Below are 27,855 nucleotides of genomic sequence, written 5' to 3' on the forward strand. Positions count from 1 at the left end.
TCGCGGCGAAGGCGGATCCGGATCCACAGAATCCCCGCCCGGGGGGTGTGGGAAGCAGAAGGGACGTCCCCATAATTTGCATAGCCCCCGGGACGTGGCGCAGCACTCGAGCCACTTCCGAGTTGGAGAGAACTCCAAGTCCCAGGATTCCACGGGGCTGTGAACATCACTTCCGTTGTGTTGGAAGCTGAGGTGAATAGAAGCTGAGAGGCGGGTGTGGTTTAGGGTGATCACTAGGCCCTCGCCCCGGGGGGGACGAAGGTTAAGTCGAGCTGACTGGACAGAGAGGGGTCGTGCCTAAGGTTCGGAGTTTTGATCTGCGCGGAGGGATATCTATCCATAGATATTCCAAATGGATCCTGGTGGTGAGGACCTGCTAGCTTTGGATCCCGGTGATCAGGACCTGCTGGGCTTCCTGCTTGAGGAAAGCGGAGATTTGTGGGCTGCGACTGAGCAGGACCTGGAGGCTCCGCTGGACTTGGAGCTGTCACCTTCGGAGGTGGGTGGGTGTTCTGAGTGGGGAAGCTAGGGGATGTCCGCGAGACCCAAGGTACGGAGCTAAAGCAGGGTCTTTGAATTCTTTAGAACTCCGTGCAAGAACTGAGCGACTGGGAGGTAGAGGATTTACTGAGCTCTCTGCTCAGTCCCTCGGCCTCGCGGGATGTTCCCAGCTCTTCCAGCTCCTCTATTCTCCATGATCACAACTACTCCCTTCCACAGGAGCATGTCTCCATAGATCTAGGTGAGTGTGAAATGTTAAGTTATGGTGGAGGAGAGAGCTCACTGGTCTAGCTAGTCCTACTTTCGCTTTTATAGATCCTGGGAGCTTCACAAAGGAGGGGTTCCACGTGACTCCTCTGTGTGTGGAGGAAACAGCAGCAGAGCAGGTACTGGTCTTAATTTTTAAGGATTACCTCACCTTGCAGCGGCCAAGATTTCCCCCTACTGCACTGACAGCCCCATGCAACTCTGCTCTCTTCACTATTTTCTCCAACCTTAGGAAATTTCTAGGCTGATACTGACTGAGGAAGAGAAGAGGCTTTTGGAGAAGGAGGGGCTCACTCTGCCCTCAACACTTCCTCTCACTAAGGTAAGGTTCCTGTGGGTAGAGCAAAAGCTGTAGGGGGGTTTTATAACCCAAGTAGGCGAGTTCATTTCTTATCAATCACTTGCAAAAGGGCCGAGGTCGGAATGGAAGCTGAATTGCTGCTAATGGGAACCTGGGACAGGTAGATAGATAGTAGGGTAGATCCTGATCATGTGGGGATTACCTATATATTGGTGTTCCTTTCAAAATTATCAGTGCGGCTTAGTAGGAAAAGGCTCCTGCTTAGGCCTGATGACCTGTCTCTAACCCCAGGACCCGCATGATGGAAGGAGAGAACCAACTCCTACAAGTTCTCTCATCTCCAAACAAGCACACGCCCACACACAAAAGATAATTTTTTAAGTGTTGAGTAACTTTAGTACAGAGCCTTGAAAAGAACATCAAGTGAAGGGCCTTGATAACTTTCGTTGTTATCACGGCACCTCAGTCGGGCTCTGTGGTAGAGATGCTGGAGAGGCTGAACCAGAGTAACAACAGCAGTGGCCAACGCTGGACACAATGACTCACCCCTCTGTAATCCTAGCACTCTGGAGGAAGAGGCAGGAAGGGCCTCACAAGTCCGAAGTGCTTCTGTCCCTAGGACAGTAACTGTCTGGTCTTCTTTTACCCTGGTCAGAGCATACCATAATTCCCCCTACCCACTGGGATTGGAGTATGCACATCAACCACTGAGCCACACCCTCTGGCCCTTGTTTGTTAAGGCACAGGGTCTTGTAAGCCCAGGCTGGGCTGGCCTCTAACTATGTAGTACAGAAAGAATGCCTTTGAATTCCTGATTCTCCTGCTTCTAACTGCCTCAGCCTAGACTACAAGTGTATGACGTCACTCTTGGCTAGTGTCCAGATTTGACAGGCATTAGCAGAGAATGTAAGAGTTAACTTTATTCAGTTTTAATTCCTGAAAAAAAATAAGTTTAAAGTTTCTTAAGATAAGGATATATTCTATACCAGTTTAGAGAGTCTAGGAAAATCCAATGGATGGAAATTATAGGAAGATTGATTCTGGTTTAGATAAGGGTAGATGCTGTTAGTTTTGAGACATGGTCTTATGTGGTTAAGTCTGTCCTCAAAAATTGTCCTAGCCAAGGATGGCCTTGAAATCCTGACCTCCTTTCTTTATCTCCCAAGTGCTGATATTACAGGCATATTTAACCACACCTAGCTAAAGAGGAATTTTTTAAATTAATAAGAGACTGGAAAGATGGCTCAGTGGTTTAGAGCACTTTCTGCGCTTCCATGGGGCATGAGTTCGAGTCCCAGCACCCACATGGTAGCTTACAATTGTCTGTAACTCCCGTCCCAGGAGATCTGATGGCCTCTTCTAGCTTATGGGCATCAGGCACACACATTATACATATATGTTATACAGACATGCAGGCAAAACACCCATACATATAAAAATAGATAAATAAAAAAGTCTGGCTTTTAAGTGTTGAACATCTGTTCCTTGATGTTCACACAGAAAGTGAATGCCTATTGACAGAGAAGCTGTGGGGAGTACTTGATTGGGAAGAAGGTTAGCTGCCTTCCCACACACCTGTGTAAGATATATTGGTATAATATACAGGCATATAACATACCGTGGGTGACCTTTCCCCCATCTTCTCTTAGGTGGAGGAACAAGTTCTAAAGCGAGTACGGAGGAAGATTCGGAACAAGAGAGCAGCTCAAGAGAGCCGCAAGAAGAAGAAGGTGTATATAGTGGGGCTGGAGAGCAGGTAAGACGGACCGGACACGGGGACCTAGAAACCTCCTCAAGTTTTTGAAGGGAGGACACAGAATATTTTGAAATCCACATGTCCTCGTATCCATGTTGTCCTCCAGGGTCTTGAAATACACAGCCCAGAATCAGGAACTACTGAACAAGGTGCAGCGTCTGGAGGAACAGAATCTGTAAGCAACCATTTGAAGTCATTCATTCATTTTCTTTTTAAGATTTATTTATTAATATTTGTAAGTACACTGCAGCTGTCTTTAGACACACCAGACGAGGGCGTCAGATCTCATTCCAGAGATGAGCTACCATGTGGTTGCTGGGATTTGAACTCAGGAACTTTGGGAGAGCAGTCAGTCTTCTTAACCGCTGAGCCATCTCTCCAGCCCATGAAGCCATTTGTTTTCTAGTGCTTTCTCACTCTTTCCACTGTTCTACTCAACTTCTAACTGGATAGCTCCTAAGTGCAAACATTTGGAAGTTAGCCACGCCTCAAGCTCAGAGTGATGGGGAATAAACTTACAAGTAGCTAAGGAGCAATTAAGTACCAAGATAAAGAAGTAAGAAAAGCCCGCGTGCAGGTCGTCAACATCATTGCAGTTGTAGCTATGAGGATGGGCTGGGGAGGAGAGAAGACAGTGTATCTGTGCTTGGCTGGAATTCTAGCTCTGGGCTCCTGGCCCAGAAGGTAGAGAACACAGTGTTTGGTGAAGATTACATGTATAGTTGACCGGGTACTGGAGAATTTGTCTTGAAAGTATTTGTGTAAGTCAGGGCAGAGAAGTTTTATTTTCTGTCTCACTAAGGAAATCAGAGGCATTTTTATGCAAAGTCACTTGGGAGAAAAATGGCAGGAAGTTGCTCCTGGATTCACAGCGTCAGTGGAGAGGGAGGCTTAGACGGAGGGTCCTGTCGTGACTCAGGTGCTTGGTCCGCGCATGCTCACTGCTGTCTCCTGTCCTCTCTTAGGTCCCTTCTAGATCAACTGCGGAAGCTTCAGGCCACGGTGATAGGGATAGCCAACAAAACCAGCAGCAGCAGCACGTGCATTCTGGTGAGGAGGGTGACAAGATCCTTTCCCTGGCTGCCGGTGTGTGTGACAGAGCCCTTCACCTCCCTCTCTGTCTTCTAGGTCCTCGTGTTCTCGTTCTGCCTTCTCCTGGGGCCTGCTATGTACTCCTCCGATGCGCGGGGGAGTGTGCCCGCTGAGTATGTTGGTAAGAGGCTTAAGGACACCTTGAGGCATGGGCTGGGCTAGAGGGCTTCTTCTGTGTGCTCTCCTGACCAGTTTTTGTCTCTTCAGTGTTGCACCGCAAGCTTCGTGCCCTCCCCAGTGAGGACCATCATCAGCCGAAGCTGTCTGCCCTTCCGTCAGAGCTCCCCATGGACAGCACACACCAGATGCTGGATAGCTCAGAACATACGTTCTTGGTCTCCAGCAACTTTACCTGTGCACTGTACTACACGCTTCAAGCAGAGCAGCCCCTGCACTGCCCACTCCTTGATCTTTCTTCAGAGATGCCCTTCTCAAGCTCCAACCTTCTCCTGCAGGCAAATCTTTCAGAAAGTGGGGGAGAGCGACCTACCCACAGCCCTTCTTTGGTCATCTTGCAGGGCAGGTATTCAGGTTAGGTGTGAGGATATGCGGTGTCCTCAGCCTGAGGACTCTTGGCTGTATTCAAATAAAAAGGAGTAGGGGAGTCTGGCCTTTTCGTGTGCTCTGGTAGGATGCCCAGGAGCTCAGACACACCACACTAACTAGTTTTATGAGTATTTTATTTATATCCATGTGTATCTGTTGTCCCATGAATAGAACTGGAGACATTTACTGGCCTTGAATACTTCATGGAAGGAACGGGTGGGGTAAGAAATAAATAAGTGGCTCCTCAGCCCTTTTCACTGGCACAGTTGGGTAGGAAGAGGGGCCTGATTGTCCTATTGGCTCAGGGCTGCAGGACTTGTGGGAGGAGGGAGGAAGGCCCAGTGTGGAGGCTGGGCCTCCAGCTCAGAGGGCTCACTCTGGACCGAGGTTTGCCAGCGATCTCTGTGGTCCACATTCAGGCTGTGTGCTTACTCCTGGGTCTTGTGGGACTGCTGGCCTGCCGCTCTTTTTATGCTGCTGCTGTTGCAGGGCCAACTGCATGGCCCAGATGCTCAGGGGCCGCATGTAGGCCAGGGAGCGGAACACTCGTTGCTGGCAGTATGCCTCTGGGGTCTGGAAAGCCAGGCCCAGGCGTTCCCATACAGTGCGGTAACAGCCTTCAGCTGTGCGGAAACCTTCCCAAGTCAGGCCCTGTGGGGAGAGGTACAAGTCACACTTAATAACTGGCTCTTGGCACAGTTACCTTAGTTGAGTAGATAAGACAGGAGGCCGTTTGCCCTAAAGGCAAGAACTTAAAGGCAAGAGGTGGAACAGAACACACATCAGGGAAGAGGGCACTCTATGGACGGATAAGATGGCTGTAGGGTGTGCTTGGAATAAATTTAGTGGCTGAGGAAGTTTTCTGGACCACGGTACAGAAGGTGAGGGATGGGGAAGAGACTACATTACCTCTTGGATCATGGTGGCTGCCAGCCCATAGACTACACCCACCCAGACTTCATCAGACTGCACGCTGGATCTGTCAGGGACGCCATGAGGCTGCATCCCGTTCACAGCCCCCATGGCTCCTCCTGCGAAGGCTTGGACATTGAATTCAAAGATGGTCTGGAGAGCGCGGACCACGTGCAGGGTAGGAAATACCTGGAGGGAGAGCAAAGGCCCAGTCTCAGACTTGCCTCCCACCTCCAGGGAAACCCATACTAATGGCTTTTCTAGCCTCTCACTTCAGTGTCTCCTTCTCCCAGGCCGCAGGCCCTCAGGAACCACTGCCCAGCACACTGGTCAGACATGATGCTGCGGGACTGAGGCTGGGAGCTGCTATCGTAGTTGTAATAGCGTCCTGGAATAGAGAAAGAACAAAGTAAAGTTGCTTGTATCCCGTAGTTAGGTTTTAAGTTGCTCTAGGTTGCTTTTACTCACCGTTCCAGAGCAATCTCTCATAAGCTTCTCGGCCTCGGTACAGAATGGAAGCAAACTTATCCTGGACATCCTGGGCCCCACACAGAACAGCCATCTGAACCATCACAGCCACTGCTGCCAGCCACAGCCCTCCGCAGTAAGCACTGGTCAGGGACAGTGGCTGGAGTGAGACTCCAGTCCCTCCCGTGCCCGAGCACTACCATCCTCACATGCCCGGGTCCCTACCTCAGACCTAGAAATCCCTACCCCCAAACCTGGGGCCTGTGGTGACCCATCCGTCATAGGTCTGGTCTGCGTAGCCCCCATTCTCAATGAGTCCATCTTGGTCCTTATCAAACTTCATTTCAGACTCCATCACAGCCTAGAGAGGGATCAAGACACTGAAGACCTAGGTTCTAAGAAAGATACTAGCCATCTGAGTTCTCCCAAGACTCCAGCCATGTCCCTGATCTGCTGGACACTGCATTCTCATTCCTTACCAGACACACAGGCCACATGTCCTTCAGGAAGCCTTGATCACCCGTCAGGTAATAGTCCCGATAAACTTGCAACACAAACTTCAGGTTCAGGTCCTTCCAGTCAGCAGTGTCATGAATCAAATATGCATTGACCCGGAGCCACGGCTCATCATCTGTGGGAGGGAGGGGACCTGGTTAAGTGCGTCAGTGGACAGAATACGGGGTACAGAAAGTGACAGACGGAGTTGACCTTGGGATAGCAGAGTCTTACCTGGATCCCCGATATCGTGAGGGATAACGTTCCTCCTTTTCACAGGTGCCACTACGCCACTCATCAGGTACCGTCGCCGGGTCAGGTCCTCCTTGAAAGTTGCCAGAGCTGGGGGAGCGGAGACACAAGTATGTGAGGGAAAGCAGGGAATGGGCATGCTTGGGGTGGGGCGCAGTGCTGTGTGTGTGACCCCAGAAAACTAAGGGGCCAGATGCAGGCATGCTCAGGAGGAGGGGGAGGACACGTTATCTGAAAGATAATGAAGGCTCGAGGGTAGAGAAAGCCGAGACGTTACCCATATCATACTGAAGACTGAGCTCAAGTTTGGGCCACAGCATGACAAGGGCAAAGGAGGCATAAAAGTGGACGTCGTATGTGTTGTACATGCGGTACTCTTGGCCTAGAGGAACGAGAGACACTGTTGCCAGAACGCCAGCTTCCGCTCGGCAGCCCTTCAAAAGCTGCAAGAAGGGCACAGCCATCTTTCTGTTTTCCCAATTCTCCCCTTATCCTGTCAGTGTCTCAGGATAGGCAACATCTGTCATCTTGAGGTATGCAGGACACACCCAGCCTGACCCATGCCAATCACTGGCGCTCCATACCTTCAAGATAGCCAAATCGCCCATAGTCCTGCAGAACAGAGCGGAGCTGACGCATGCTCCCTCCCAGCTCCTCCGGGAGGGAGGCTTCAGGGACTTCCAGCCAGACTGTGCCTCCGTCGGCCAGGAAGTATAGCTCATTGAACAGTGCAGATTTGTACCAGGCAGGCAAGGTTCTGGGAAGCCAAAAGGAGGGGAGAGGTCTTTATGAGCCTCCCGGGACAGAACGGATTCTAGAGTCAGAGGAGTAGGGGCACCATGTGAACCCCAGCACAGCCCGACCAACTGCTGGGGAAATAGATCAATGTCCTATCTGGAGTAAGTGCCTGGGAAAAACTACAAGAGAGTGCTACTGGCACCTGTCTTCCAGTACTAGGTTCTGCCATGCTGAGATTCTGTTCTCCCAATCTGCGTATTGGCACAGCGCATAGTGGCTCAGGGCAGGTGCAGCATCACCATCTGAACCAAAGAACCGTGTGTACCGCCTGGGGTAGGGAGAAAGGCATAAGAACAGATGCTCTAGGCTGTCTCCCACCCCCCGGCCTTTGGATCCCTGTCTTTACCTGTAGTGGACTTGGCCTTTAGCTCCAAACATGATCCTAGGCATATCCCAAGCCAGTGAAAACTCCAAGCGGCACCGGCCTCGTGGTAGCAGCTTGCTGGAGATGCATACAGCCCCAGCGATACCCTCTCCTTTCTGTGTTGGGGTACTTTGGCCTAAGGAGCACAGAGGAATCAACACAGGCACCTCCTTGAGCCCCAAAGCTAGGGACTCCTAATTTGAAGACAAGACCTATTCATTATCAGGTCTTCCACCCCTGGGCCTAAGACAGGACAGCCTTTCTTCCCAACACCTCCCAGTCAAACCCCCCATCACCAGCAGGGGAGTCCAGCTGTCCATCTTGAAGTAGGTCCTGCCACACCTGCTGCCCAGTGCCGTCGGGGTCAAAGGCTGTGGTGTAGGTTACCGTGGTTTCTGCCTGTTAAGAAGCCAGAGACTATAAAGGCAAGCCCAAGCACACTGGATTCTGATTAGCTCTTCTGCTCCTTACACACCATCACCTCCAAGTTCTAGAGGCTTAGGACTGTGACGAGGATGGGACTCAGGAGTTGATGAAATGGAAGACCATGAGAGGTAAAGTAGGTTCAGGTCAGGCTGTGAGGGCGGGGGCTCCCAAGGAGGGGCACAGAGCAGACTCTCCCTTACCGTGCATCGTGCAGCCACAGCCATGGTATAGGGGTTCGGAGGGGTCGGATGATGCAGGAGTAGCCCCTGTACAGATGTCCCATCCTGTTCCAGACGGAAGGGCTCATTCCACAAACCTCCGGCAGCATCATCTTCACCTCCTAGCCCATTCCGCATGGAGAATGTGATGGACACATCCAGAGTCTCATCTCCTTCGTTTTCTACATCCCACACAAAGACTCCTACAGGGAGACTGCTGTCCTGGGATCAGAGAACGGACCTAGTCTCAGTGCATCCTCAGGAGTGGCCAGAGAGAACCTCGTCAGATCGTCCCACTACCCTCCCTCTGTCTTCCTTTCGTCTCTATATTCCCAGGAAAAGAGCTGACCAGGAAGTCTAGATGACTAGGATGAATTGGTGAGGGAAGCAGTGTGAGGTTCATAGCTCCAGCCTCTCCCTTTCATAGGTTATACAATTTATAGCAGCAGTGCTCTCCTGTGTCGCTAGTGGATCTGGGGACGGGCATGGAATGGAGCAGACGGGAGGAATCCTCACCTGGTAGTCATGAGGCAAGATAGGTGTGATCTGGCGACAGGTGAGGGTGACATTCTGGCCAGGAAGCTGATAGACTGTCCAGGCTCGGGGATAGAGGGCATGGTAGAAAGCAAAGTAACCACACAGGCCCCAGTTCCAGCTGCGCAGGACACTCGGAAGCTCCAAGGACAGAACTTGCTGATAAACTGTCCGCCCATCTCGACGCAAGCACACTATAAACTTGATCAAGAGAGCAGACAGGCTGGAACAAGTAACCCACAGGCAACACGCACTTGGTCCCCGCCCCCAAAGCACTCCTTTGCAGGATTCCTCCCGTCTGCTCCATTCCTGTCACCACCAGCCTTAGGTTGTCTCCAGGCCTTCCTCCCGGCTCAGTGAGCCAGCACCTGACCTACCTCCTTCCTGTCCAGCCAGCTCCTAGACCTCCGCCCTTCAGGCCTGAGCTCAGTACCTTAATCAGGCTTACACTATCTCTGCCTCTTAGCTTGGTAGCAGAAAATGATGTAACAAATCAGTATGTGCCAACGCCTGCCTAGCATGTTTTAGTGACTCCTACAGCATTCAGGCTGAATGCTAAACTCTAACCTGGTCACACAAACACACAGACACTCTCCAGTCTGTGAGCATCCTCACTTCCTGTTCATGTGTCCGTCCATCTCCATCCAGTCAGATCCCCTCATCCTTCAGGGCCTAAGTCAGATACCTCCTCTTCCTCCTCTCCAACAGGGACTGTTCTATTACATCCTATTCCTCTTTAGTATTTGGTGAATTCTGTCAGTGTTTTTATTTGCTCTCCTGAGGGCAGGGGTCATTTCTAGCTTAGTGACATGAACCTCACAGAGTCCGCATGCGTGCAGATTCTCTGCAGTACTGTCTGCTGCTTCAGCTTGCTGCATGCCCATCTCATGGTGGCAGTCTCCATTTTCTCCAAGTCTTATTTCTCCAGTAAAACCTTAGGGTCCAGGGAGGAGGGATGCTGAGGGCTTAGTCTCTTCCATTACTCCAAACTACGCTTGGTGTTTTTATTCATATAGTTTTCTTTCCCTTTCTTCTATCTCTTTTGAGACAGGCTCTTGCTTTGTAGCTCCTGGCTGGCATTGAACTGGTGATCCTTCTGCCTCAGTGCTGGAGATTGCAAATGCGAGCCAAACCATCAAATAATTTTTTATGTTGCTGATAAAGTACAAATGGTTAAGACCACCACCTCTGTCACAGAGAGCACTGGCTCCCATGCTGCTCTGAGCAGGTTACTAATGCCCCCTGGGTCCTCTTTCCTCATCTGTAAAATAATGATAATGGAACTTTGTAGGATATTTGAATATAAATATCCCCAAAGCCTACCAAAGTGTATTAACACAGCATACAGGCAATGATTAGTGCAGACCCATGTTTCCAAACATGACTTGCAATACAGAAGAGATGGGACACGGGCCTAGGGTGGAGACTGGCTATTGAGCACAGCCCGTAAGCTCGAATTGAGAAGGATACTGACATCAGTGGGCTGGAGATCTGCCAGTCCTATCTCCTTTGGAGGTAGACTCAAAGCTGGAGGTCTCCCTCAGGAAAGGGGCTCCTGCTAACTCAGAAGGGGAGGTCATTCAGGGGCTTTGTGAAGGGGAGGTCATATACTGTCAATGAAGGCCCAGGTATGAGATATAAACAGAAATGAAGAGCCTGAGGCTTTAAAAAAGCGAGGAAGGTTAGAGAGAAGGGTTAAAGGGAGTCCTGGGCAGACCATCTGAGGTCTGCAGCAGGGGAGCTGGCCTTTGGCTGAAGTGTTACTGATCTAGGTAAGGAGACTCCGCGCTGGACGCCTTTTCCCACCATGACTTTTTAGGTTTTACTTTTTCTCTTCCAGTCTTTTCAAATGTTCTTAAAAAAATTTTTTTTTGAAAGCCAGCCAAGATGGCTCAAGCAAGCAAAGGCACTTGTCACCAAGCCTGACAATCTGAGTTTAATCTCCCAAGCCCACAGGGGAGAAGCGAGAACCCACTCCTTCCCACGGCTGTCTTCTGACCGTCACGTCGATGCCACAGCATGCGGCCACAGTGAAGTTATGCATGAGCTTCAAAGATAACTTGTAGGGCCTGTTCCTCTCCCCCCACCCTGTGGGCCCGGGCATGGAATACACGTTGTCAGACCTGTGTAGCCTTCCTATTGAGCCATCTCACTGCCCACCACCTTTGTTTTGTCTTAAGTAGGCCAGGCTAGCCTTGAACTCCTGATCCTTTTGCATCTGTCTCCCAAATGCTAGGATTATAGGGATGTACTACTCCACGCAGTACCAAATGTTCTTTTAGCCAGTTTAAAGGACCCAGAAATTTCTAGTCGTTGGTGGGTACTGGCTGAGCTAGTGCTCAGATGAGGTAGGAGACTTGTACATGAGATTTATCAGGGCTGTTTACTCCTTCAAGGAACATGGGTTTTGTGTTCATTTTAACCTACTGTCCATCCTTGTAATGGGTGGGGCACGCGGCATCCTGAAAGCATTTACTGAACTGGACCATGTGGATATCTAACAGTCACATCCTAGGCTAGCCAAGAGTCACCCCGCTGCCTGCCCAACCCCCTTTCTTACTTGGTCTGCAATGACTGTCTGGTGCTGGTACATTCCAGGATTAAGCTGCCAACGACAGAACTGGCCTCTCCAGCCCCGGGTGATAGTGCCTCCTCCAATGCCACCCAGGGGACAACCTAGACAGAAAGTCAGGATGGCTAGTGGAGAACTGGAAGAAGAAAGCAAGTCCATATCTCTAAAAACGTAGGGAATGGAGCCATGCACAAACCAGAAGCCTTTTTGCCTGACTCTGCAGCAGCGCAGAAGTCAGCCCCTCTCTGAGAAGGGCAGCTGAGCCGGGACTCACCATAGATCTGTCTCAGGGGTACAGAGTTGAACATGTCGATGAAAGGGGTCTTCTTTTCCACGTGGGTCTTCCGGTACCACCACTTCAGGTACCTGAGGAGCAAGCGGCAGTGTGAGTGGAAGGTGAGTGGGCTGCTTCCTAGAGCTGCACTCACCGTCCTTTCCTTTGTGGTCACCTCAGTGTGACCTCAAGCTCAATGTCCTAAGGATGCCAGGCTCCATGAACATTCCTATAAGCATAGCATTCTGAAAGCTGAGGCAGAGGGATTACAAGTTTGAGGGCAGCAAGGGCTACAAGGTGAGACTAAAACAACAACCTAAGATTCATTCCTAGTGTCTGCAGAGCTGTCGTCCTCCGATTACTCTAGTTCAAGGTCCCTATCTTTTCGGCTGCCCAAGTACTAGTGTAGGATGCCCTTGTTTCTCTCTTCTGAGAGAGAAGCAGTTCTTCTAACTCCACTACCACTGTTTTAGCTCAAACCTCAGGAGCTTTTGTCTGGGTTAAAAGGGCCAGTTGCCTTCCCTGGCTACATCCTCCCCACACATCCCCCTAATTTCCACACAAGCAGAGGCTGCCAAAAAGACTATCTCTTTTGGGCTGGAGAAATGACTCAGCGGTTAAGAGCACTGACTGCTCTTCCAGAGGTCCTGAGTTCAATTCCCAGCAACCACATGGTGGCTCACAATCATCACTAATGGGATCTGATTGATGTCCTCTTCTGATGTGTCTGAAGACAGCCACAGTACTCATATAAATAAATCTTTTCTTTAAAAAATTCCTCTTTTAAAAATGATTTCATTTATGATTATGAAAGGTAAAAAATTGGAAAATATATCAGGTAGAGGGGAAGTCATTTTAGCTGAAGATAACTGATGTGTGTACGTATATTCTGAAGCCTTTGCTCTTAAGCTCCATCCCCGCTTCAGCATTTAATTTTCAGTTTTCAGATTTTGTTCTTCCAAAATACCCAATAAATTAACTGATCAGGATGGCTCATATCTGTAAAACCAACACTTGGGGTTGAGGCTAGCCTGGGCTACATAATGAGTTCTAAGACAACCCGGGCTTCAAAGTGAGAACCTTTCTCAACAAAACAAAGTCAGAATCCTCACTATAGTAGAGCTTTCTAACAGTCACAGTGTTTTCCTGCTCTTGTTCTGTAGCCAATAGGAGAATGATCACAGGGCTGTCACAGAGCAGTAGATGTCTGTATTTTCAAAGCAAGGACATCTGCCTCAGCCTGCCTTCTAACCTTATTCCTTATCCATTCTCATTCAGGACGAGCTATAAGCAAGCCCTGTTCGTCTTTCCCTCCTCCTTAACCAATCATTTTATACCCAACATGCAGCCACCTCTAAACGAGTCATTAGCCATGTCAGCCAAGCTTTTGTTTCCTCATCTGCGAAATAGGAATTACTTCTGCCCTAGCTACCTCGTATAATCATGGAAAGATCAAATAACCTAACAGATAAGAAAGCCGTAAAGTGGAATATCTGTGCCAGGTATGACGACTGTCACACTGTCTCAGTTCCTAATTAGACACTGCCTTGTTATGTCAGTGTGTTCCTCACATGAGCATGACAAATTTTTAAGTTCCTTGGGTTAAGGAACTTAAATGACCAAGACTAGGTGAACGTTCCCCGGCTCTAATGTGATGAATTTACGTGATGTGATGGATGGACAAACAGTGGACACAGAAAAGCGATGGACAGCAGAGTGGATCAGGAGTTGAGAGGGGAAATACATTAAAGAGGATAGGAGCCGCACATTCTGGGGCGGGGCGCAAGGCATGGAAGACGAAGGATGTGGTGGGAGCATGGCTGAAGGGCCTCACCAGTTTACAGGAAACAGGACAGCCATGGGAAGCCAGTAAGGATCAGAGGTGAATTATAAGATACGAAAATGGGCAGAACAAAGGTCTCTCTGGTAGTAAACATTTATTAAGTGAACTGACTCTGGCAAAAGGAAGAGCAATCAAAATTGAACTCTAACTTGAGAGTCCAATAACTATCCTGTCAGCACTCCTAACACGGTGTCCTCCAGTTCAACTCTGAGGGGTTCCCTCCTCTAGTTTGGCTGCTGGTCATTCCTGATGTCTTCAGTTTTTTCAACAGTATCAATTCAAACTCAAGAACGATCACTCTGAATCCTCACCTCTGCTTCCTCCTAGGCGTAGGACCTCATCCCATTCCCAAAGCTCTGTATGGACGAGTCCCAGCCCATCCTGGTATGGGAAGCCAAAGTCCACGGGGCTGAGCAAGAGCTTGAGGCCTCTGTGACTCAGCTGCCACTCAGTGGCTTCGAGGCTAGGATGAATGCATGTTCTTGACCTTCTCATCACATGCGACCCACTGTGCCCAGCTCAGGACCAAAGACCCCATTTTGACACAAAGGCTTTTGGGGTTAGAGTTCGGCTGGAATAATATGATTGTTAATTCCTACTGACAACTTGGGCAGATCTAGAATCACCAAAGAGACAAGCCTGTGGGCGTGCCTATGAGGAATGAATAGGTTGATCACAATGGGAAGATGCGCCGCCTTAACCGTGGGTGACTCTGTTCCAAGGGCTGGAGGCCTGGACTGGACAGAGAGGAGAAGAGGAGGAGAGCCAAGTTCTGGCGTTCACTGCTCTCTGCTCCCAGCTGCGGTACCGTGGCTGCCATCATTACTTCTGTGTCATGATAAGCCGTACCCTCAAAGTGTGAGCCAAAGCAAACTCTTGCTGAAGTTACTCTTGTCTGGTTTTGATAGCTAGGGTTTTTTGTTGTTGTTGTTGTTTGGTTTTTTGGATTTGTTTTTTTCAAGACAGGGTTTCTCTGTATAATCCTGGCTGTCCTGGAACTCACTCTGTAGACCAGGCTGGCCTCGAACTCAGAAATCCGCCTGCCTCTGCCTCCCAGAGTGCTGGGATTACAGGCGTGCGCCACCACTGCCTGGCTGGTAGCTAGTTTCATAAAGAGCTTGGATGGACGATTCTCTGAGATGGGCCACCCACCCCACAGGAGCCAACGGTCCAGGCAGCACCAGGCCCTCATTGCCTAGGGCAAGTGGCCTCCCCACCACAGCTCCAAAGCGCTGACTGGGGCAGAGAAGGGCTCCTTGCTTTAGAAGCTTTGGGGGCTGTGTTTGGCAACTTTAATGCTCCCCTCCCCAGGACTGTGTTTATATGTGAAGTGACTCAGAATGATGCTCTGTCTTTATATCAGTCTGTTCCGGTTAATAGGAATGGCTCTTCATCACTAGTCTTTGAACTCAGTGGGGAATCCAGAAGCTTCTATAGTACCCGGAGTGTTTGTAACCTCTGGGATACGCTAAGGCTGGCTCTGAAAGACCAGAAAAAGCACTGCGGGCCAGGAGTCATCTTTAGAGGCCTGGGACAGTATTTCAGCGGTAGCGTGCATGCTCTCTACCACTGAGCTTTATCCGTAGCCCTCCTCCCACTTGTTACTTGAGGATGCTTTCACTGTGATGTTCAAGTCTGCCCTGAACGCTTAGGTTCCAGTTATCCTCCTGCCTCAGCCTCCCAAGTAGGTGGCTTGCTAGGACTTTGCCCAATTCCAACTTGGCTTTTCTGTATGGAAGCCATCTGTCACAGAACAGAGTGAACTTCTCACCCTCTCTTTAGGGTTGACAACAGCCAGACTCAACTCTTCCAGGAATCAGAGCTTGAGGATAGAAACAGAAGAATCCTGGGACTGAAGAAGCGCGTGCTTAAATAAGGGACTCAATGTTTCAGCTGGTGAGGGTAAAACCGACTGGGGAACCTCCTCTTCCAAAAATAAAACACTGTATCAAGCACAACAGGGACTGGGTTTCTCCTACCTTGTCACAAAGTATAGCTAATCTCAAATGGAAGTCTGGGAAAGAGGAAGTGCGGAGGAGGGTGGAGGGGCGCGGGGTGGAGGGGGGACTTAAATAGGAAAGACTGACTTCAGGATTAAATGCTCTTTCTCTTTCAGGCCGAGAAGACAAAATGCTAGGAGAAGAGGGATGCAGACAAAAAAAAAAAATGTTCTTCAGTTCCACCCTCAAAACTGCAGGGCTAAAGAATACAGGGGCTATGACTGGAGCCAGGTGCCCACCTGCTTGCCAACCCTTTGCCACTTAAGCAGGGATTCTGCATGGGCACAAAGGAACCAAGGATACAGGCAACGGAATCTACTCACCTCAAGCCCATACCAAAATGCTTTACCAGATTACTGAGAGAGACGTTGTTAGCCTGAAAAGGTTTCCTCTTCTCTGCAAACTCGTGAGCCAAGCAGATCCGCCAACCAAAAGGAGGCACCTGGTAGCCCCTAGCTTTACCCTCGTAGGATGCCATCAGCTGCCCAGAGTCCTCTGAATTGCCGTAGCTTGACTCAGTCTGGGGTCCACTGTCCTCAGGGCTCCCGCAGTCTGTAACCTCCATGCCTCCGGTATCTTCACAATAAACTTGCGAATCTCTTTCGGCACAGCCGATCTGCTCCGAGGCTGGCACACAGGTTACCATGTTCACTGGATCCTGGGTCCTCACTACCCCGGTGGTCTCGGTTCCCTCTGACACGTTTCTGGCGTTTCGAAACGCCGGCGCCAGTTGCAGTCAGGTGCGGTCCTGCAGGGCCCGATGCTGGGGGAAGCCGTGGGAAGTTTCTGGGTAAAGTCAGAGCGCTCTTGCTGCAGCGGCAGTGGCTACAGCACTAAAGTCGCCGCGGGCTCTCCGTGGGTCCGTCTCTAGATCCTAGGCGGGAAGGGTTGGGCCTTGTTGTCATTGGGCCGCGGTGATTAGCACGCCCGGCCAGAGGCCGATCAGCTCCGCGGACGGGGGCGGTGCCTTGCGGGCAGGTACCGCGGCTCCGCCCCTGGGACCCGCCCGGGAGCTCGCGGCGACCCTCGGCCCCGCCCAGCGCCGCAGCTCCAGGGTCTCCAGGGCTGGGTACCGGGTCCCTCCAGCAGGGATCCCCAGCGCCCGCGCTTCGGTGCCACCGCTGGGAAGGTGACCCACAGCCCCGGGACCACCCGATCCCTTTCCGGCCGGAAACACCCCACAGTAGGACCGGAAGGGGCGCCTCAACCCTGAGATGTGACAAAGGAAGTCCCGCCTCTGCCGCGCGACAGACTCCGCGGATGCCACCGAGCTCCGAGCCGGTCTCGCAGGGGCGGGCAGGTGAGGGCCTCCATGTGTCAGAGTCTGAGTTTGGATCCAGAGACGTGACGCGCGGCGCTGTTCTGGGCTGGGACGTGGAGCCTCAAGGGAAGCGGGGCAGAGGCAGGCCAAGGGGCCTAACTTAAACCCTGGGCGCAGGGAGGTCTGGAGCTAAAGCGACGCCCTCCCGTAGTCAGTACGGAGTCAGTATCTGCCGCCCTACCGGCTCTCCAAACCCCAGTGCTTCCTATCCTCACTGGAACTTGAAAAACCCCACTTCTTGCCCCCTGGGACCCGGGTCTAGACATAACCCTAGGTATTAAATACTCATTCCTCCATTCCCCTGTACTGACTTCTGGCACTCTGTTTCCTTCTAGATTTGGTTCTGGAGCTGCCATGATTGAAGTGGTAGCTGAGCTGAGCCGAGGACCTGTGTTTCTGGCGGGGGAGGCTCTGGAATGTGTGGTGACTGTCACTAATCCCCTGCCCCCGACCGCCACTTCTGCATCCAGGTGGGGATGCCGGTACTGTAGGTGGTGACCTTTCCGGGAGGACGCCTGATATCGATCGATCGCTCTAAATCAGAGCTTGGGCTCTTCTGTAACTACATTACCATCACCACCTTCTTACTCTTTGTGCTCTCAATGAAGGGCTTTTAAGAAACGATGTGGATGGCAGGACCCTCCTCCTGCCCGGTGTCGCTCCTTTTCGAACTCAGTGTGATTTTCGTTGTGTAATGGTTTTATTTGGGGGGTTCTGGATTCCCTGGTCACTAAGATAGACATCTAACTTTGGTGATCTTGTCTGACAGTGTTCTAGAGAAAGCATTGGTGAAGCCAGGAATTAGCATCTCATTCCTTCGTTTCCCTTTTCCACAGTGAGGCTCTTGCCTGGGCCAGTGCCCAGATCCACTGCCAGTTCCATGCCAGCGAGAGTCGAGTAGCACTGCCACCCCCCGACTCTAATCAGCCTGACGTCCAGCCTGACAGCCAGACTGTCTTTCTGCCGCACCGAGGTGAGAGAGTGTGTCTGTCGTGGAGGGAGGGGAAGTCATTGTTGCCCAAGGGTAAAGTTATGTTGTTCTTGTATGATATGGTCACCAACATATCAGTGGTGGAGGGGAATGTACCTTGATTTGGGGCTATAAGACTTCCCGTATTACAGCAGAAAGAGTTGGCGGGTTCCCCTGCCTCCATCCGCTTGCTGTGCAACCTGGTCTGTAATGGACAACGGAGTAATTTCATTAAAGTCTTTCTGACTTTTCATAGGTGAGAGGGGTCAGTGTATCCTTTCTACTCCACCAAAAATTCTGTTTTGTGACCTGAGGCTAGACCCTGGAGAGTCCAAATCATGTGAGTGATTGTCTCCCAAGCCCAGATTGCCTTCTAAGTCTCCCAGAGGGAGCACCCTGGCTGCCTCTAGCTGCCCTGACTACTGTCTCCCAACCAGACTCCTACAGTGAAGTGCTGCCCACGGAGGGGCCACCTTCCTTCCGGGGTCAGTCGGTCAAATATGTCTACAAATTGACCATCGGCTGTCAGCGAGTCAACTCACCCATCACCTTACTCCGAGTCCCTCTGAGAGTTCTTGTGCTGACTGGTAACTTAGGTTCCTGGGGGGATGGGCTGGGGTAGAGGCTTACTAAGCCTGTGTGAGAGGACCTGCAGAGACTCCTGGTCTGAGGGACAGTGCTGGGGTGGAGAAAGATGAGAATAAGTTAAGATGTGGGCTCAGGCACGGCTCCCCTTCAGCCTTCTCAGGTTGGAGTCTAAAACCAGTTGTCTGTTTACGTCGCTGACTCCTTCCGATACTGTTTTTGCTCATTCATGTCAGGTCTTCAAGATGTCCACTTTCCCCAGGATGAGGCTGTGGCGCCGTCCAGTCCCTTCTTAGAGGAGGATGACGGTGGGAAGAAGGAGTCATGGCTGGCCGAGCTAGCTGGGGAACGGCTCATGGCTGCTACATCCTGCCGCAGCCTCCGTGAGAATTCTTTCAGAATTGCCCTGTGCCAACCCTTCCCTCTGTCTACTCCTGTCTGAGAAGTCTACCACGTCTCCTCAGGGGTCCACTAATATTTTGCCCCCATTGTAAAGAAAATCCTCCTTTTGGCTTCTGAGACTCAGTCTTGAGTTATTCCCCAGTGTAAATGGAAGCCTTTTGGTTTCTTCTCCTCCTCAGATCTGTACAATATCAGCGATGGCCGAGGGAAAGTCGGCACGTTTGGTATCTTCAAATCTGTGTACAGACTCGGCGAGGACGTGGTGGGGACCTTAAACTTTGGGGAAGGGACCGTAGCTTGTCTGCAGGTGAGGAAGGGGCAGCTTTCATTGTGCTCGGCCTGAGGGGCGAGGGTGGAAAGGGAGCCTGCATAAAGAGGGGTGCTTTGTAGACGTGGAAACTGGGGGTTCCTCGGGGCTACCTCTAACCTACAGTCCATATTTCCAAATGCCCACGAGTGTACGTCTCTCTTCCTGCGCCCAGTTTTCAGTAAGCTTGCAGACTGAAGAGCGGGTACAGCCTGAATACCAGCGGCGCCGTGGGACCGGAGTCGCCCCTTCAGTGTCCCATGTGACTCATGCCCGGCACCAGGAGTCCTGCCTGCACACAACCAGAACCAGCTTCTCTCTCCCGATTCCTCTCTGCTCTACCCCTGGCTTCTGCACCGCCGTTGGTGAGAACCCAACCGTTACTGGAGAAAGTAGTAGGGGAGGTGAATGCTGGGCTGGGTAGGGCGTAGTAGGCCTTGATCTCAAAGCACTCCCAGACATGCCCACATCTGGCCCAGCCCTCTGCTTTCTCCCATCTTTCCACTCCACTCCTGTTTCTTAGGTGTGCTGACCTAGTCATGACTGTCCCGATCCTGGGTTACTAAAGGTAGTTGATACTGGTATCTTTAATCGCATCTCTGGGTACTAGTGTTAACACCAGGTTTCTTTCTTTTTCTTTTTCTTATTTTTTGGGGCGGGGGGGGGGGTGGGTTTGGTTTTTTCAAGACAGGGTTTCTCTGTATAGCCTTGGCTGTCCTGGAACTCACTCTGTAGACCAGGCTGGCCTCGAACTCAGAAATCTGCCTGCCTCTGCCTCCCAGAGTGCTGGGATGACAGGTGTGCGCCACCACCGCCCGGCCTTTCTTTCTTTCTTTTTTTTTTTTTTAAAGATTTATTTGTTTTACTTATATGAGTACAGTGTCACTGTCTTCAGACACCCCAGAAGAGGACATCAGATCCCATTACAGATGGTTGTGAGCCACTGCGTGGTTGCTGGGAATTGAACTCCGGACCTCTCTGGAAGAGCAATCAGTGCTCTTAACCACTGAGCCATCTCTCCAGCCCTAACCCCAGGTTTCTTAGAAACAGGTCTCTTAAAGTTCTCTAACCTGTGCCTTCTCTTCTTTATGGATACAATCTGATTTTATTCTTCTAAAAAATATTTGGTTGTTTGTTTTTAAGACACGATCTCTCGCTGTGTGTGTAGCTCAGGCTGGCCCTCAGTTCCTATGTAAACCAGGCTGGACTCAAAACTCACAGAGCTCCACCCACTCTGCCTCCTTTTTCCGAAGCGCTGCTTAGGCGATTTCCAATGCGCGTGATTATTTTATTTCTGTGGGTCAGGCACAGGCATCGCCGTGTGTTTAGGTCAGAGGCCAGCTTCCTGGAGTTTCTTCTTTCTACCGTACGGGTTCTGATTCAGATCATCAGGCCTGGCGGCACGTCCCGGTAACCTGCTGAGCCATCGGGATGGTTCTGAGTTTTTTGTTTTGTAGTTTACTGACCTGTCGCTGTTTTTTACTACCTTCTAGCTGTTTGCCTTTTGTTTGTTTGGTTTTTGATATTTGGGACATCTTTGATATGTAGCCCCCTTCCCAGCTGGCATCAAATTGACCTTGAACTAGGTGATACCTTCACCTAGTCCTGGGATAAGCCTGTGCCACCAAACCTGGCCCTTTTTTGGCTTTTAGAGCAGTGGTCCTCAACATTCCTTATGCTGTGACTCTTTTTTTTTTTTTTTGGTTTTTTGGATTTTTTGCTTTTTTTCATGACAGGGTTTCTCTGTATAGCCCTGGCTGTGCTGGAACTCACTCTGTAGACCAGGCTGGCCTCGAACTCAGAAATCCGCCTGCTTCTGCCTCCCAGAGTGCTGGGATTACAGGCGTGTGCCACCATGCCTGGCTTGCTGTGACTCTTTAATACAGTTCATGTTGTGCTGACCCCCAACCATAAAACTATTTTTGTTGATACTGTATAGCTGTAATTTTGCTACTGCCATGAATCATAACATAAAAAATCTGCATTTTCCATTGTCATTTGACTCCCAGGGGTCATGACCCACAGGTTGAACAGCACAGTTTTAGAGCTTCTACCTCTTGCCTTTTTCTTTCACAGTGTCCTTGAAGTGGCGATTACACTTTGAATTTGTAACATCCCAAGAACTAGCATTGGTACTTCCGCCCCCACTGGAGCAGCCTGAGCCTGTGACCTGGACAGGGCCTGAGCAGGTGCCTGTGGGCAGCTTCAGCTGGGACCTCCCCATCAAAGTGCTCCCCACAAGCCCCACCCTGGTCTCCTACGCTGCCCCAGGCCCCAGCACCAGCAGTATAACCATCTGAACTGGTTCACACCCACCGCGGCAGCGAGTGTTTTCAAGAAACCGAGAACTCGGACACCTGGACTCCCATGGGGGCCCACGGTTCCCACCTGGCGGCCTGCAGCACAGGCAATGAGAAAGACGGGCTTTCAGCTGGAGCATTAATTTATTTATTTGGAGGACGTTGGCAGCTGCTAGTGGTTTCCCTGGAAGTGGCAGCAGCAGTGAGCAGTCAGCAGATGGGTGAGCCTTTAGCTGGAGTGGGGGGCGGGAGCCCCAGGAGCAGGGGTGTTAGCTGAGCCCCATTCTAAGTCGGGTCCTCCCCCTTTGCAGGGCAGCCGAGGGTCAGCTTTTTGCACCAGGGAAAACTGACAGGTTCCTGCCTCCTGTCGCACTTCACAGCCAGCAGGGAAGTCGATGGGATGCTGAGACCTAGAGAACCAAAGACAGGGAGGGAGTCAGTGCAGCGCGAAGTGAGGGCCCGCCCTTTGCCACGCCCGTCCTCCCACGCCCTCCTTCAGTGTCCCAGCTCCTCTGCTAAGCTCTCTGCTCCCCCGCAGATCTACCTCGACTCCCCTCCCGCTGGTGCCTTCACATCTGCAGTCTCCTGATGCCCTTCTGTCTACTCTTGCCTCAGAGGTCCAGGGACTCACTGGCCATCCCTTAGGCACACCAGAGGCACTCTCTCTTGGCCACTCTTGGCTACTCACGTGTCACAGCAGCCCACGCCAACAGGGTGCAGACAGGTACAATGGAAGCAGTCCTTGCGGAGCCAGGATTCGCCCAGAGTGAAATATCTCCCCTCGTAGTGGCAGGGGGCTGGGGAAGGAAGGATGAGAATTGCTGGGTTAGGAGGTGAGAATTGGGAGTGTGAGCAGAAGTCTGTCCTGGCCCGGGGTCCGAGAGAACCAATGCACACCACCGCTCCGGACCGCCTTCCTGTTCCTAATAGGGTTGGGCATCTCCAAGTCACCACTACTACCTTCATCTTCCCTTTAAGCATCTTTACCTTGAGCTTGGAAGTAACACTTGCTGTTAACTCCTGGGTGCTGCAGGAACAGAGACAGCACCAAGCAGATGATCCTCCAGCCTCCGAGGATTCCTTTGGCCTGGCCAGCCCAGGGCATCCTTAGGGCCATTCCCGCAGCTGAGCTCTCGCCGACCCTTCCTGGCTTCTCAGATTCCTCTAGTCTCACCCCCTGCTCTTCCTGCCTTGCTCCTTGACTCTCCTTGGGCTCCAGTCTCATACCATGGCAGTGCCCTCTGCTCTTACAGGCTGGGAATGTTTATAAAGTGAGGACCCTGGCCCCCTGCTGAGGAGAGCTGGACAGGCTGTAACTGTTTCCTGAGGTAAGGGCATGAAAACAAGAGGTCCGGCCTTTAACAAGCTGTGAGAGCTGATTCATGCCCCACACAGCTAGGAGGAGGGAGGTGGCCAGGGAAGGGGCACTGAACTGGGCACTGCCACAGCCAGGAGCGGGAGGGTGGGAGGCCCCAGGTGGTCCCCAGATCTCCTTGACCTGCAGAGAGGAAGCATTCCATCAACCCTCCCTCCACCAGCAGCAGGGGTGTGTGTGCTGGGATCCCTGCCTGGACCGGAGGGAGGCATTTCCTGGGGATGGCTAATCCTGTGCCCCAGCCAAACCAAGGAGCTGCACAAGGGCGCAACTGCCAAAGTCTCCAGGAGAGCAGGCAGGCATCTGGATTGGAGCACTTCCCTCCGATTCCCCTGATGCATCTGGAAAATGGCTGCCCTCAGCATTGGGAGGGGAGGGGCTCATCCGTAGACCCCTCCCAAAGATAACCTTTGCATTTTTACCCCAAGTGGACAGCAGATGCAGATTGTCCCGTCCCTGACAATGCTTCTGCACCCCCCCAGAGAAACATCTCCAAATACAGAAGTCACCCCACTGTCACAGAGATAGATGCCCCCTCTTTCCTCATGATGGAACAAAGCTTTCTAAGGTCTGAGTTTCTGCAGGCTCTGGAAGGGTGCTGGGATTCACATGACAAGGCACTGGCTAGCTGATCTTGCACAGGTCTCTTCACCTGCCTCCCTGCTTCCTCATCTGAACTGAGAGTAGAAATGCCAGTTCATGGCTTGTGAGACGGATGCACACAGGATATTCCTAGCTCCATCTTTGGCTCATGGCCCTTCAAAAATAGCCACTGATCGAGGCTAATGCTAAGAGACAATAATGATGTTCTTTTCTCTGGACAACAGTAAGTAGCTATGCACAGCTGAGGGCTTCTGTCGTGGACTCCCCAGACCAGCTGCTGCCCTTCACGTGTATGCACCATGGTTTCCTACAGTCTCCTTCAAAGACATATTTTGTCCTGGGAGCATCTTGGCTTTAGGCCTTGACATCTGGGTTGAAAGGTGATGTTGATAAAGCTGCTTTTCCCACTTCCGTACCTTGGGAAGAGGGATCATGCCTTATTCTCCCTTCAACTAACTTTAGGGCTCCGCTTTTTCTTATTTGGATTCTGACTTTCCCCTCTTCCCCTCATGTGGACTCCAAGACTCCTTTGTGACCCTGGTCAAACTGGACTTCTTTTGTTCTCCTAGCCCCGCTGTTCCCCTGGGACGTTTGTTGTGGTTTGCATTGAGGCCTGCAGTCCCATTCCCCCTTTCCCTTTACTCCCCACCGCCTCCCACAGCAGATATAGCTTCAGCCAGCCGACCTTGTCAGGTGCCCCAGGCCCCGCCTGTCACCTCTTCTGCAGCTGCTGTCAGTACACCTCCAACTCCTTAGCAGTCTTCCTCCAGATACCTTTTGCCTTGGCCCGGGCGGGCTGTAGTTCAGTAATAGTATTTGCTTATCATTCCAGTGTCCCTGGTTCCACCCCAAACACCTCCTAAAATTGAGTGGAGGAAAACAAGATTTCTTTTCAGATAGTTATTGAGATCTAAACAAAGGAGAACTTAGCAGGGGGACACCCAGGTAAGCCCCCTGGGGGCGTGGAGGGGAGAGCAAGGCCTTGACTCCTTCCTGTCTTGGCTGGAGAAGGATTAGAAAGGATCTAGCTTAGAAGTTTGTGTAGTAGTTAGCTCTCACCACTGCCTTTGGGGGATCTGCCTGAAGGCTGAGCGTAGACCATTTTCTGCAGTAACTAGAGATCCTGGAGGCAGAGGAGGTGCTGGAATGGGACCTGGTGGACATTAGTGTAGGAGCCACACCAAACTGCAAAGTGAGGGCGTGCCTCCTGAAGTGCAGGTGAAGGCGTGTATCTGTGGGAACATCTGGAAGGAGGCAGAGGCTGAGCAGAATTCCTTTCTGAGGTGCCAGGGCAGTGGGGACCTGGCTGATAGCCTAGGCAATGGGGTGTGTAGAGGCTGTGGTAGGAGCCAAGCCTACTGAGTCCCAGGGGAGTAGCCTTGGGGACAAGGGGCAGGACAGGGTCGGGGTGAGGGTTGGCGCAGGCCACCTATGCAGGGACAAGGAAAACATCCGCCAGAGCTGGACCAGGCTGTGTTCCAGCTGTGCAGGCAGGTGTGCAGGGTGAGGATGTGAGCTCATTCCGGGTCTGAGTCACCCCAACCCTGCCTGCTTTGCCCAAATGCGACAGGGCACGGTGTTTGGAGATGATGGCTCAGGGTGATTTGGGGGACTGGAGCCCAGAGAGGGGAAAGTCCTGAACAAACCCAAAGGAATCATGGAAGGGGCTGCAAAGTGCAAAGCCCCTAAATTCATAGCTTGTGGCTGAATAGACATATCGGGGCAGGTTAGAGCTGGAAACCCTGAGGGGAAGGGCAGAGGGAAGGCCCTACGGAGTCTTCCTAGAGTGGAGGATCCAGAGAAGCAGAGGCAGGAGGTGAGGCTCCCGCTGCTGAGGCACCGTCCATCAAGTCAGAAGGTGCAATAGGCCAGCCAGGACTGTCCAGGCCCGTGTGAAGGAAGGGCTCCAGGGAGGCTTTGATTATTTGGATCTTTGCAGTAACACCTGGTTCTAAAGAGGCTTTATGTTCTGGAATAGTCGTTAACTGGAACCATGTTGGCCCATGACCATGAAGATAGTGGATGGTGTAAGAAGACAGTTCTCTGTGTCTCCCATGGTACCCAGCCTACCATCCAGTACCCCACTCCCAGGCCCCAAAGGAAGGCTGATAGGGCTGTTTCCATATAACCATCCCAACACTGAGAAGCAGGAGGTTGCTCTAGCTTGGACTACAGAGTGAGACCCTATTTTAACAACAATTTGCTCTTACTGAATCTTAAAATCTTGAATAAAGGTTGAAAATCAATGTTAAGTGTTTAATTTAAAACCCAAACTTAGGTCACTAAGATAGTGTTATGGGGGCTGGGAGGATGACAGGGTTTAAGAGCACTTGACGCCCAGCAGTACCCCTGGACCATGTGGTTGTCCCTAACCATCCATCTGGTACCAGGTCATCTGGCGCCCTTTGCTGATTTGGGGCACCCAGCACACACATGTGTACATAGATGTAAACACTTAGACACATGAGTAAACCTTGAGACATTTTAAAAGATTAGTCATGTAGCTCGTGCCTGTAATCTCAGCACATGGGATGGGAGGTTGAGGTGGGACGCTCATCTGGAACCCTGCAGACTGTCTGAGGGAGAGCTGGTCTGCTGTGTCGAGCATTTCCCTTTGCTGATTTGAGCTCCTGGGCTTTGGTCTGCACTGGTGTCCGTCTTGGTTCTTATCAGCAGGACATTTCTGCTTCCCTTTCCTCTATTTAATTGTCTTTATTTTTAACCTTAACTTTTGCTCCACAAGCCTTTAGCCTGTCCTGCATATCCTGACCTAAGTGAAAGGTTTCTTAGGACGGGGCATTGGATTCCCGTATGCAGAGAAAAGCAGATCACGATCCTACTGTATCTGCTAGGTCACCTACTGTCTAATGTGGGCTGGGATGGAACTGTGTATTTCTGTTTGCTCTGTGGTTGGTAAGAGAGGAAGATGAGCTGGCTAACTCAGATAGTACTTCTACAACACGGGCACTTACTCTGATTTCTAAGTGGGATTTGCTTGTACTGACTTGGAAACTGACCTGAATCCTATCATGAGCCTTCTAATTTGTGCTATCTTACACCAAAGGCAATTGCAAGGGTTCGGCGCCTTTGTGATTTAGCTTAAAGAGCTTTAAATTCTGCAGTTGTCTTTGGTTCCAAACAAAAACATCTGGGTCAGTTAAAGAAAAAAGAAAATGCCCCGCTTTGGGCCGGGTGGCTTTGTTCATGGTGTCCCAGTCCCAGCCCCGCCTCCTTCCCAGGGCCGTGCTTTTATTTCTTTGCTCTGCTGGACATCTTGAGAGGAAAACTCCACACCAACTTCCTCTGCTATAAATTTTCTCCTTCCTCATCTCTTCACTTCCTTTTGCCAACATACACCAGTGCTTAGTAACCCCCTCCTTTTTCTTAAAGCCCACGGCCCTCTTTGGCTCTTCTCCATATTTAACACCCTCGTTGAAATGCTCTGTTTTTCTTTGATGTGTCCTTTGGTCTCTAAAAGACTGCGCTTTGGTTATTTATTCTGCATGCTCCATTTCTGCCTTCTTCCTTCCTCTCCGTTCGCCCTTTTTCTTTTTCTCGAGCATTTCTAAACTGCTTTTCACCACAGCCGTTACCTTCTCCTTGTGATTAAAATTCCTCTTCCAGATACTGTAAAGGATGTTTGTGTTTCTTTTATTATTATTATTATTATTATTTAAAGTTCTCAGTGGCTGGAGATACAGTTCAGTTGGTAGCACGCTTGCCCGACATGCACAAGGCCCTGGGTCAGGGTCAGGCTCCTCCAGTGCCATCCGGGCTTGGTGGTGCATGCCTGTGACCCAGCACAGGAGGTGGAAGCGGAGTGGTCAGATGTTTTAAATTCAACCTCATCCCTGTAGGGCTGCTTAGTAAAACCTTGTTTCAAAAGAAAAAAAAAAAAGACATTTTTAGAGTCACATTTCCTCTAAACTGTCTTGTCCAGAATGACAGTAAAGCTCATGCGTGACAGTTAAAAGATTGGCCGTTGTGGTCAGTACTGTGTAGAGAATCCATAATTATGGTATTGAATCCTAAATACCATCCTATATGTACATGAGTGATGCTATATGCACATATATAACAGTCCCAAAGCAAATATGCAAAATATGTATATTTAGTATATCGATATGTTTTGGGGATGGGAGATGACACTGGCTAAATTTATTGTTACAAGTTTAGCAGCAAGCCTCCTGGTCTTCTGTTGTAAACCTGGAGACTGGTGAGAGGAGAGACATTCATCCCAGGGAACTCCTGAGGAGGATGAGTGTCAGGGGAAGGTGGCTGCTAAGGCTGTGGTGAAGGAAGCACTGACCTGTAAGGATGGATAATTGCGCTCTCCAAACAGCCCGCCGGGCTGACATTCTGACTTTCTGACA

At 50.9% G+C, this 27,855-nt stretch overlaps 4 protein-coding genes and 1 long non-coding RNA gene across 6 annotated transcripts; 3 read left to right on the forward strand and 2 right to left on the reverse strand.

Moving 5' to 3' along the window:
- The first annotated feature begins 71 nt into the window (after window positions 1-71).
- Window positions 72-4,649, forward strand: Creb3 (cAMP responsive element binding protein 3). Its single transcript, XM_052176360.1, has 9 exons — window positions 72-499; window positions 586-742; window positions 817-887; window positions 1,001-1,090; window positions 2,719-2,825; window positions 2,932-3,000; window positions 3,791-3,875; window positions 3,954-4,038; window positions 4,125-4,649. Exons 1-9 carry the CDS (start codon window positions 353-355, stop codon window positions 4,451-4,453), a joined length of 1,140 nt encoding a protein of 379 aa, XP_052032320.1. The 5' UTR covers window positions 72-352; the 3' UTR covers window positions 4,454-4,649.
- Window positions 4,581-16,766, reverse strand: Gba2 (glucosylceramidase beta 2). Its single transcript, XM_052176357.1, has 17 exons — window positions 15,943-16,766; window positions 11,777-11,868; window positions 11,491-11,606; window positions 8,913-9,131; window positions 8,379-8,618; window positions 8,049-8,151; window positions 7,735-7,888; window positions 7,531-7,656; window positions 7,175-7,347; window positions 6,868-6,972; window positions 6,573-6,680; window positions 6,323-6,474; window positions 6,098-6,204; window positions 5,844-5,986; window positions 5,648-5,763; window positions 5,373-5,564; window positions 4,581-5,114 (listed from the first exon to the last, which is right to left on the reverse strand). The coding sequence occupies exons 1-17, from the start codon at window positions 16,263-16,265 to the stop codon at window positions 4,836-4,838; spliced, it is 2,748 nt and encodes a 915-aa protein (XP_052032317.1). The 5' UTR covers window positions 16,266-16,766; the 3' UTR covers window positions 4,581-4,835.
- Window positions 5,884-15,948, forward strand: LOC127680720 (uncharacterized). Its single transcript, XR_007977006.1, has 5 exons — window positions 5,884-5,979; window positions 6,192-6,370; window positions 6,618-6,700; window positions 15,402-15,515; window positions 15,736-15,948. It is a non-coding gene; the product is annotated as an uncharacterized LOC127680720 (long non-coding RNA).
- A 44-nt stretch (window positions 16,767-16,810) lies between the features above and the next one.
- Window positions 16,811-25,728, forward strand: Rgp1 (RGP1 homolog, RAB6A GEF complex partner 1). 2 transcript variants are annotated; one of them, XM_052176358.1, is made up of 9 exons: window positions 16,811-16,919; window positions 17,276-17,410; window positions 17,777-17,913; window positions 18,167-18,250; window positions 18,348-18,497; window positions 18,732-18,878; window positions 19,077-19,204; window positions 19,380-19,569; window positions 21,281-25,728. In XM_052176358.1, the coding sequence occupies exons 2-9, from the start codon at window positions 17,295-17,297 to the stop codon at window positions 21,502-21,504; spliced, it is 1,176 nt and encodes a 391-aa protein (XP_052032318.1). In that variant the 5' UTR covers window positions 16,811-16,919; window positions 17,276-17,294; the 3' UTR covers window positions 21,505-25,728. The 2 variants fall into 2 exon arrangements, with proteins under 2 accessions (XP_052032318.1, XP_052032319.1); XM_052176359.1 differs by lacking the exon at window positions 16,811-16,919 and adding an exon at window positions 16,941-17,101.
- Window positions 21,734-22,729, reverse strand: Msmp (microseminoprotein, prostate associated). Its single transcript, XM_052176361.1, has 3 exons — window positions 22,492-22,729; window positions 22,193-22,301; window positions 21,734-21,914 (listed from the first exon to the last, which is right to left on the reverse strand). The coding sequence occupies exons 1-3, from the start codon at window positions 22,727-22,729 to the stop codon at window positions 21,734-21,736; spliced, it is 528 nt and encodes a 175-aa protein (XP_052032321.1).
- Window positions 25,729-27,855: the final 2,127 nt, after the last annotated feature.

Source organism: Apodemus sylvaticus, chromosome 3 (genome assembly GCF_947179515.1).
Source record: "Apodemus sylvaticus chromosome 3, mApoSyl1.1, whole genome shotgun sequence".
Taxonomy (NCBI): Eukaryota; Metazoa; Chordata; class Mammalia; order Rodentia; family Muridae; genus Apodemus; species Apodemus sylvaticus.

Bases quoted from the DNA above. Each gene is read 5' to 3' on its own strand.
- Rgp1 (XM_052176358.1), top strand. From the start codon at position 17,295: ATGATTGAAGTGGTAGCTGAGCTGAGCCGAGGACCTGTGTTTCTGGCG. The intron at 17,411-17,776 runs GTGGGGATGCCG...CCTTTTCCACAG, and splicing joins ACCGCCACTTCTGCATCCAG to TGAGGCTCTTGCCTGGGCCA. The intron at 18,251-18,347 runs GTGAGTGATTGT...TCTCCCAACCAG, and splicing joins CCCTGGAGAGTCCAAATCAT to ACTCCTACAGTGAAGTGCTG.
- Creb3 (XM_052176360.1), top strand. From the start codon at position 353: ATGGATCCTGGTGGTGAGGACCTGCTAGCTTTGGATCCCGGTGATCAG. The intron at 2,826-2,931 runs GTAAGACGGACC...GTTGTCCTCCAG, and splicing joins ATAGTGGGGCTGGAGAGCAG to GGTCTTGAAATACACAGCCC. The intron at 3,001-3,790 runs GTAAGCAACCAT...GTCCTCTCTTAG, and splicing joins CGTCTGGAGGAACAGAATCT to GTCCCTTCTAGATCAACTGC.
- Msmp (XM_052176361.1), bottom strand. From the start codon at position 22,729: ATGAGACTGGAGCCCAAGGAGAGTCAAGGAGCAAGGCAGGAAGAGCAG. The intron at 22,302-22,491 runs GTAAAGATGCTT...TTCCTTCCCCAG, and splicing joins GTGTTACTTCCAAGCTCAAG to CCCCCTGCCACTACGAGGGG. The intron at 21,915-22,192 runs GTGAGTAGCCAA...TTGGTTCTCTAG, and splicing joins GGCGTGGGCTGCTGTGACAC to GTCTCAGCATCCCATCGACT.
- Gba2 (XM_052176357.1), bottom strand. From the start codon at position 16,265: ATGGTAACCTGTGTGCCAGCCTCGGAGCAGATCGGCTGTGCCGAAAGA. The intron at 6,681-6,867 runs GTAACGTCTCGG...CCGCTCCCCCAG, and splicing joins CAGTCTTCAGTATGATATGG to CTCTGGCAACTTTCAAGGAG. The intron at 5,115-5,372 runs GTAATGTAGTCT...CTCTCCCCACAG, and splicing joins CAGCCACCATGATCCAAGAG to GGCCTGACTTGGGAAGGTTT.